At 32.0% G+C, this 9,244-nt stretch overlaps 2 protein-coding genes across 7 annotated transcripts in view; both read left to right on the top strand.

Moving 5' to 3' along the window:
* Nucleotides 1-1,472: 1,472 nt before the first annotated feature.
* LOC111443175 (UDP-glycosyltransferase 82A1) lies at nucleotides 1,473-4,192 on the top strand. The gene is made up of 3 exons (XM_023080868.1): nucleotides 1,473-1,972; nucleotides 2,612-3,093; nucleotides 3,725-4,192. Exons 1-3 carry the CDS (start codon nucleotides 1,495-1,497, stop codon nucleotides 4,118-4,120), a joined length of 1,356 nt encoding a protein of 451 aa, XP_022936636.1. The 5' UTR covers nucleotides 1,473-1,494; the 3' UTR covers nucleotides 4,121-4,192.
* Nucleotides 3,654-9,244, top strand: part of LOC111443176 (OTU domain-containing protein DDB_G0284757) — an 8,901-nt gene continuing 3,310 nt past the window's right edge. The window contains exons 1-7 of one of the 6 annotated variants that reach the window (XM_023080874.1): nucleotides 3,654-3,658; nucleotides 6,293-6,482; nucleotides 6,982-7,055; nucleotides 7,226-7,280; nucleotides 7,393-7,467; nucleotides 8,527-8,600; nucleotides 8,717-8,765. In XM_023080874.1, the coding sequence (XP_022936642.1) occupies nucleotides 6,315-6,482; nucleotides 6,982-7,055; nucleotides 7,226-7,280; nucleotides 7,393-7,467; nucleotides 8,527-8,600; nucleotides 8,717-8,765 (495 nt within the window). In that variant the 5' untranslated portion in view covers nucleotides 3,654-3,658; nucleotides 6,293-6,314. Of the gene's footprint in view, nucleotides 3,659-4,973; nucleotides 5,282-5,477; nucleotides 5,633-5,669; nucleotides 5,916-5,953; nucleotides 6,100-6,291; nucleotides 6,483-6,981; nucleotides 7,056-7,225; nucleotides 7,281-7,392; nucleotides 7,468-8,526; nucleotides 8,601-8,716; nucleotides 8,766-9,244 lie in introns of those variants that run through there. The other 5 variants (XM_023080872.1, XM_023080869.1, XM_023080871.1 and 2 more) reach the window with 5 other exon arrangements.

Raw genomic sequence — 9,244 nt, 5'->3', positions numbered from 1 at the left:
TGTTCTTACCGAATTTAATACGTATCTAAAATAATTTTAGAGTAAATTGGATTGTAATTCCTTAAACGAACATTTTTTATAAATATTTTGTTTGATTTTGAAATTATCATTATCTAAAAGTAATATATTTTTTTAATATTTTAATTCGATATTATTTAAATCAAATTATAAATAAATCAAGTATTTTTTTTTTGTAAGTTCAAGACTTAGATTAATATTTAAAATTTACATTTACGTTGCGAGAAGTTATCGCACTACACGTTACAACGAAGGGCTATGACCAAATTTACTAATAGTGAAACATCTTAAAAAAAAAATTGGTGGGTAGGTGATGTATGCGATATGTGAATGAACTGATACCACATTCAAATGAGAGTGACTATGGAGATATGATGGTTAATTTTAAAAAAAAAAAATATAATAGTTACTGTCTATACCAACAATACCAACCAGATGTGATAAAACTTTATAATAACAAATTAAAATATTAAATTAATTTACACGTAAACTAACAAAGAAATCAATTCCCGAAAATAATTAATTATTTTATATTTATATCAATTAGTTGGAAGCATGGTATCATTTTTTTTTTCATTTAAATCATCTTTCATTATATTTATACATTTTGGAATAATTCAACAAGAGACCTAAGAGAATAATGAATTTGAAATTTAATTTATTTCCATAAAGTCTTCCATAAATTAATAATTGAATTCAAATTCCATTCAACCAATGAATTAATTTTTATTATTTATTTCAATGCCCAAGTGGCCAAAATTAATGCTTACATATTTGAAAATAAATAAATAAATAAAATAAATTCATTCAAATTCAGAAATATCATAATACTATCATAGTACACGTTTTTTCATTCAACATTTAAAACGTCATTACAGCTTTATTTATTTACTGGAATTTAGAATAAATTGAAAATTCAGAATAAAAGTCAATCGAAATGGACATATTATTCCTTCCATTAAAATAATATTCAGACATAATATAATCCTTCAAATACTCGTGTCATATTTTTAACTTTATAAATAATTTATATAATATAAATAAAATGGTTTAAGATAATTACGTATTTACAAAACACCATTTATTTATTTATTTCATCTATTCCATGACGGGAACATACACGTTACACCAAGATTTTGAATTTAAAAAAATGACAGATCTATTCACTATATCAATAAGAGAGTCTAATCTGCTGTATCATAAAAAATTTACTTTTTCTACTGATTTTGAATTCCTGTAGATAGATCAAAACCTCCTATTTTTTAGGAAGGGAATGAATATTAAAATTTAATTATTTAATTAAATAAAGGGGTTGGATCTTTTAAAATATCCATAATTAATTAAAAAAAAAAGAATTTAAAAAGTAATATAATTAATTTAAAAAGAAAGTTAATTTCACATGCTTGTCGCCCTACCCCACCCCACCCCACCCTATGTATATATATCGACATATTTCATGGAGTCATTGTGCCAAACATGAAGCATGTCTCGAACAAACCAAGGGTGCTATTCGTGCCATACCCGGCTCAAGGTCACGTCACACCGATGCTCATGCTCGCTGCTGTTTTCCAACGCCGAGGTTTCCTTCCTATATTTCTCACGCCTAGCTACATCCACAGTCATATCTCGTCGCAAATTTCACTCAACAATGAAATCCTCTTCATTTCTATGCCGGACACTGTCGATGACAACACGCCACATGACTTTTTCACCGTCGAGACAGCCTTGGAGACCACCATGCCGAGCTACGTTCGACGAGTGTTGGGTGAGTACAACTCGAACGGAAGTGGCGTCGTTTGTATGGTGGTCGACTTGCTGGCTTCTTCAGCCATCGAAGTTGGAAAGGAGTATGGCGTAGCCGTGGCTGGGTTTTGGCCAGCCATGTTTGCAACTTACAACCTCATTTCAGCTGTTCCTGACATGGTCAGGAACAGCCTTATTTCTTCCGATACAGGTTACCACCCTTTTTATTTTTCATTTTTTTTGACAAATAAAATAATAACCCATAGTTTTTGGGTCAACCATATTCTGCTCCATTTTTTTATATTATAATTAATTTAATAATCATCATATCTCTCTTTTAAAAAAATGCTTTAATTACCTAAAATAAATAAATAAATATATATTTTTTAAGTTTCATTCCCATTTTATTTTAAAATTTTAGTCAAAGAGATAAGAAAAAAAAAAAAAAAAACGTATTTTTCTTTTCCTGCCACGTGTCTTCCTCCCATTGGTTGCTTTTCTTCAATCTAAATCCTATATTTAAACATGTAAAATAAATACGGTATTTTTAAAATAAAATCCTATATTTTTTAAGTTTCATTCCCATTTTATTTTAAAATAAATAAATATATATATTTTTAAGTTTCATTCCCGTTTTATTTTAAAATTTTAGTCAAAGAGATAAGAAAAAAAAATACCGTATTTTTCTATTTCTGCCACGTGTCTTACTGTCATTGGTTGGGTTTTCTTCAATCTAAATTCTATATTTAAACATGTAAATCTATCATTAGTCTTTAAACTTTGTTTAATTAAGCTTAATTAACAATCTAAAAGATTATAATGAAGAATGCAAATCTTGAATTTTGAACAGGATGTCCAGAAGAAGGATCAAAACGGTGCGTTCCGAACCAGCCGCTGCTGTCTACAGAAGAACTGCCGTGGCTGATCGGAACTTCGTCGGCAAGGAAAGCGAGGTTCAAATTCTGGACAAGAACCATGGTTCGAGCCAAATCTCTTCAATGGATTCTCGTTAATTCCTTCCCGGAAGAGCTTCTCCTTGAAAACCCCATCCCCAAAAGCTCCGCCGCCGTTTTCCTCGTCGGACCTTTGAGCCGCCACTCGAATCCGGCAAAAACACCCACTCTCTGGGAGGAGGACGACGGCTGCCTGCAGTGGCTGGAGAAACAGAGCCCTAATTCCGTCGTGTACATCTCGTTTGGGAGTTGGGTTAGCCCCATTAACGAATCGAAGGTGAGGAGCTTGGCCGTGGCGCTTTTGGGTCTTAGGAAACCGTTCATCTGGGTCCTCAAAAGTAATTGGCGAGATGGGTTACCAATCGGGTTCACACAAAAGGTGCGATTAAATATAATATATTTCTTTTATTTTTTTAATCGGTTAAATTAATAAAAATGTTCTTTAACCTTTTATTTTATCCCTTAAAAATTTTAAAAACTCATAAAAAAAAAATATATTAATTTTTTTTTTAATTTTAAAAATATTCTTATTATTAATATATAAATGAAACGTAAAATAATTTTTTTTAAATGTTTAAAAATATTTAAGATCTTTTCTAAAGTTTTGGGTATTTTTGAAACATGATATTAATAATATTCTTAAATTTTAAAATGTTTTTGAAATTTTAAGGTATATTTTTAAATATATTTAAAAACATTTGACGATCTTAATTTATTTTTAAAATTTATGAGTATATTTCGAACTTGATATTAATAATATTGAAACCTTTAAAAATTTAAGAGTTTTTTTTAGATAAAATATTTTTACTTATTAATTAAGCATTTTTAATTCAATAACATATTTTAAGGTGTATAGTAATTGAGTTAGGTTCAAATTATTAATGCCTCTACTTGAATTATATATAAAAAAAACATAGTTTATAATTTGTGTGGTTAATTTTACGGTATATATATATATATATATTTGAATTCTAAGTATCCTTAATCTTATTTATTCATATTTGTATCAGATTCAAAGCTATGGGAGGCTCGTTTCATGGGCTCCACAGATGGAGATTTTGAAACATAGAGCAGTCGGTTGTTATCTATCTCACTGTGGGTGGAACTCGATCATGGAAGCGATTCAGTGTCGAAAGCGACTACTTTGTTTCCCGGTGGCGGGCGACCAATTTTTGAATTGTGGGTATGTAGTGAAAGTGTGGAGAATTGGGTTGAAACTCAATGGTTTTGGAGAGAAAGAGGTTGAAGAAGGAGTGAGGAAAGTGATGGAGGATGGAGAGATGAAGGGGAGGTTGATGAAGCTTCATGAGAGGATAATGGGGGAAGAGGCCAATTCTAGAGTCAACTCTAGCTTCACGACCTTCATCAAAGACATCAATAAGCTTTCGTTCGCTAAATTTCTATAGCGTTTAAGTTGTCGGGTTTAGTTTTTGGTAAAAAAAACGTGACTCGATTTGATTGTATGACCCGATAATGGGTTCCTCAAAAAAAAAAAAAAAGAAGCTAAATGGGCTACGAGATCGTTGGTCTTGGTTGAATTTTCTTGAAACGAATTGATCAATCTGGGAGAATTCGACGGTTTAACAATCGAATGAATAAACTGATTCGATGGTTTAAAATACAAAGGTTTTGTCTGTATTCAACGATTCGTATTCAAACATGAATATTACAGCCTTTGAATTGGCCCAAAAGATAACCCTAACATAATAAAGTTCAACCACCAACTACAATCAAGACAAGTCATCTAATTACTTTCCAATGTCTGTCACTCCATTCTTTTTTTGATTTGATACTTGAATCTTCTTTGTATTGCTTCTTGTAATTGCTCGTTCGGGTACATGGAAGTGATCAGTTGTTGGATTCATATAAGCTCCAATCACTATCGATAGGATGGTGTTCGGGTACATGGAAGTGATCAGTTGTTGGATTCATATCAGCTCCAATCACTATCGATAAGATGGTGTAATGGCGCAAAAGAAGAAAAAAAAAAATATATATATATTACAAAAACTGAAAAAAATCATATAGTAGAGAAACGAAAATGGTATTTTAATTTATAAAATTTAAAACATTTTTTAAGATAAATTAATTCACTACAATAACTAAATCTAGAACTAATTAAGAATGTAAGAGACTATATTATTTTTTTAATGCTTTTGAATTAAATGAGAAATAAAAGTAAAATTTAACACTAAAATTATATTGTTTTAAAAGTTCTAACATTTAATTTATGCACTAATGGTACAAATGTACTTGCGTTACGCAAATATATATATACGAGCCTTATCCGATTTTTGCAACTTTTCTCTTACTCCCATTTTCTTCGAGCTTAAGCTTGGCTAAGCTGTGTCTTGGTGCCGGGAAAGGATTGAACAGAAACTGGAGGATTTGATCGTTCCGTTTTGCGTTGCTAGATTGATGTCGAGTTGAAGGATTTGTCGTGATTTGATTGTGATATATTTTTTTTTCGATAATTGATCGCCGGAGGTCGAGATTGGAAGCTTATTGATTTTCTCTGCAGTAAATCGGTTCGATCTTACTTGAATTGCTTCCGATTTCAATTTTAGGTATTGTTAAGTAATCCTCGGTTGAGTTGTTTTGATTTTGTTTATCAACTAGTTTTAATTGTTGTTTGTTGTAGTTTGCTTTTATTGGTGATAAATTTCTGTCGCGTTTTAGAATAGTGAAATATTTGGTGCATTCGATCTACTGTTATTGGATCGATTACTGATGTAAGAATTTAAGATGCTATTTATCTTTTGGTCTGTCTAAATATCTTTTAGAAACCAAAAGGCGACCTGATCTATGAAAGAAATGAAGAGTTGACGAGCATCACTGATTGATATCTATCTGATTTGATTTCCAAATGGATACTCTCTCTTTCTAAATTGCAGCATTCGCAGAAAAAATACTTTCAAGTATTGGCATCTGTTTGAAGCATAAAATTTTCAGTCGTTTCTTAAGTTTGTGATATTATTAGACTAGAATTATCCGAATGACTTTGGTCTTTCCTAGTTTCCATTTTTGATAGATTTGGAAACTTAGGAAATTAAAATTTTATTAGCTTTAGGAAGAGAGATCGATGAGGCCTGCGATTTTGTAATGTCTTTGGTCTTCTAATACTGAAGAATTTTGAGCGGCGACGGATTGCTCCATTTCTTCGTCTTAGGTTTAGAAAATTGTATAAAAACATTCATATTTGTAAGTTTTCTCAAACTTTGCCTCTTAATCGAAAGTTATAAACATGAAAAGTTCGATTGTAAAATTCTGTCCATTTCTAAGAAAATTTATGGCTCCATTCTCATGGAGAGCTTCTTCTAATCACATCTCTTTAACTGTTATCCTCGTGGAGAGTTTCTTCTAATCTTATCTCTTTAACTAATAGGTCGGATTAGATTTTCGCCCATCTCTTTCTTCTGTAATTATGTGTTTCAATTCAGTTGTTCTTTACAGAACGGAAAGAAAAGAAACACTGTACTTTTTGTTTATGCTTGTGGGTTAACCAACTTATAGTGAGCTTGTACCAGTTTTAAATGGATTATTTCTCTAATTCACATCATTTTCTCATATTCTCTAAGAACCAGTGGCTGTCAAGGTAATATGACTGATAACTACAGCAACGGAAGTGTAAGCTCAAGCTCAAGTTTGAATAGCAGCTTTCAGGAAACTGAAGATGATCGTACATTTGCCAGAATCTCGGCAGAGGAAGAAAAATTGAAGTTTGATAACAAGCTCGGGAAGAGACTATCCCATCTGGATTCCATCCCTGTACTAACTTCTTTCTACTTCGTTAATTTCTACATTATTGGATTATTTCCTATTGTTATCTATGTTATGAATGCAAGATTGTACTGATTTTTAATGGTCCTATGAATTCTCTTTCATAAAAGAAAGAAAAAAAAAACCGTTAGGTTGTTCATTATTATGATACCACATTGGCTAATTAAGGGAAATATCATGAGTTTATAAGTAAGAAATACTATCTTCATTAGTATGAGGCTTTTTGAGGATACCAAAAGCAAAACCATGAGAGCTTATGTTCCAAGTGGACAATATTATATCATTGTGGAGGTCCGTGGTTCCTAACAGTCTGCTGCGTCAGGTTGTATCATACACAGGCATCAATTGCATGCCCCTGTACTTATGTAATTATTTGTCTCCTCCTTCAATTCATAATGGAGAAAAAAACTATGCTTATCTTTCTGATATCTGCAAATTCTGGAAGGTTATCATAATTAAAAGTCGTGATTTATTATGTTCATTGCAGCATACTCCTCGGGTCAATGGGGAGATACCAAACGTGAATGATGCAACCCTAGACCATGAACGGCTGTCAGGAAGGTATTGATTTTACATCAGGGTCTACATCCAGGAAAATTAATTTCAAGAAACAGTCTAATGCTAAAATATGACTAGCCATTGATTATATTGGCCGAATAGACTTTTGCTTTGTTCTTTAGTGTACTTACAATGTAGCTTTTATTGATCATAGTGAGTCCTTTTTTTAACAGACTGGCCACATATGGTTTAGCGGAGCTACAGATGGAAGGTGATGGGAATTGCCAGGTTTTAATAAGTTCTTGTCAATATCTTTTTGTATTGAAATTTATAGTTATCTGTATTTTATTGTTGATTCATCTCATGATGTTTCAAATAACATATCTTTTTAATGTAATAGTTTCGAGCATTAGCAGATCAATTATTTCGAAATCCTGATTACCACAAGCATGTAAGAAAGGCAGTCATCAAACAGGTACTGTAAATTAAACTCGACTGATGCGTCTAATCATTTTAGCTGTTCTATTGATGCTACTTAGCCATTGATTGCATGATGAATGTTGGTAAAAATAAATGTTTATAGAATTTGATAAATTTTTATTAAGGGATTGAATGCAATGTGTGAGATACGGGTTCTTAGTTATGGATGTCTGGAAATTTTCAATTTAATTTTCTTAATATTACCTTGGATAAAATTTAAAATTAAATGTCTTTGAGATCGAGTTAAAGTTTTAGAAGTAATATCATATGAACATTCTATAAGCTCGAGTTCTAAATTCTTCGGAGTGTCATCCGATGAATTAGTCTAGATTCAAGTAAGTTGTTCAGACACTCATGTTTACAGATCTTGAAGTTATCCTTAGACAATATTTGATTCCTCAACCTTGAAAAGCACCATATGCCAGCTTCCATATTGGACCCTAGGATGAGTGTCATATGAAAGGATGTTATTGGAGGAGATCACATATGATTTTTTCTTTGACCCAGTCTAGAAGTTTCTGCAAATCTTGTGAATGGGAATGAAATTGCCTCAGTAAAATATGTCTCGCAAGCAGCACTATTGTATTAGTAGTATTAGTCTGGGAAAGTAGAGGGTACGAAAGAATAATCAAGACTCGAGTGTTGTGGGAGGAAATCAAGCCACCATTAGAAAATTATTCTACACAGTTTCAACTGCCTCTCTTCCTAAATTTAGTATGAGACTGAATAAGAGAAAAGTTACTGGCTTTCTGTTACTAATTCCTTTGTTTCATTACCCAGTTTTTAGTCGTGTTTTGTCTGTGGTACTGTTACTGTATATCAAATTCACTTGTACAGTAAATTTTATTGAACTCTGTTCTTGCCTATTCAGACCAGTTTCCTGCACTTCATGAAGCATATCTAGCTTTCAATACCCATCTCTATTGCTTGTATCTTCTTTTTTCTCCATTTTCTTGCTTTATTCTAATTCCCGTTCACTTATGGGAAAGAACTTAAAAACCCCACTTGCCATATTTTTCTTATTGCACAATTTCCTCTTTTCCTCCAATGTCAGTTAAAGAAATTCAGAAAACTATATGAAGGCTATGTTCCAATGAAGTACAAAAGCTACCTCAAGAAGATGAAAAAGTGAGTTATCTATGACTACGCTTATTGACATCTCCCCTTTCAAGATGGCTTAACTTGTCTTATGAACCGAGTAATTGCTTCTTCTAATTCTAACGCAAAATTTTGCATCTCACTAGATCGGGTGAATGGGGAGATCACGTTACTCTACAAGCAGCTGCGGACAGAGTATGTTGAATGTTTATTCTTTTGTAACTGCTGCGAAACTCCTCTCTATGAATTCTTCTTGCACCGCTTGGAAGATCATTTCGTATTCACCACCACTATGTGTTTTAATACACTTAAGGTTGATCTTGAAAAATGTGCGGGGGGCATTTTTTTTTCTTCCTTTTTTTTTTTTTTTTTAATTAAAAAAAAAAGAACTTTTATCTTTTGTGTGTGTGAGTATGCTGTGTACTTGCGTGTTGTCTTGAACTTTAAATGGTCTAATTCCCCACGCTACTTCCAGGGGACACATATTGTTCCTTCATATGCTGCCTCAGAAACCTTCCTATATATATATTTCGCCTGATGGCTCTCCTCTGACTGTTACTCACTCATGCAAGTTTCCAAACATAAATATATGGGTATACCATCATTCTTTTCATTATTGAAATGAAAAAAAAAAAAAAAAAAAAAAAAAAAAAAAAAAAAAAAAAAAAAAAAAA

The sequence above is a fragment of the Cucurbita moschata genome, unplaced genomic scaffold (assembly GCF_002738365.1).
Source record: "Cucurbita moschata cultivar Rifu unplaced genomic scaffold, Cmos_1.0 Cmo_Scf00005, whole genome shotgun sequence".
NCBI classification, from domain to species: Eukaryota; Viridiplantae; Streptophyta; class Magnoliopsida; order Cucurbitales; family Cucurbitaceae; genus Cucurbita; species Cucurbita moschata.
This window is presented reverse-complemented; position numbering and strand designations above follow the sequence as displayed.

What these genes read in the sequence shown, in the direction of transcription:
- LOC111443175 (XM_023080868.1), top strand. Translation starts at nt 1,495, where the DNA reads ATGAAGCATGTCTCGAACAAACCAAGGGTGCTATTCGTGCCATACCCG. An exon ending in CCTTATTTCTTCCGATACAG is followed by an intron (nt 1,973 to 2,611) that starts GTTACCACCCTT and finishes AATTTTGAACAG; the next exon opens with GATGTCCAGAAGAAGGATCA. An exon ending in CAATCGGGTTCACACAAAAG is followed by an intron (nt 3,094 to 3,724) that starts GTGCGATTAAAT and finishes TATTTGTATCAG; the next exon opens with ATTCAAAGCTATGGGAGGCT.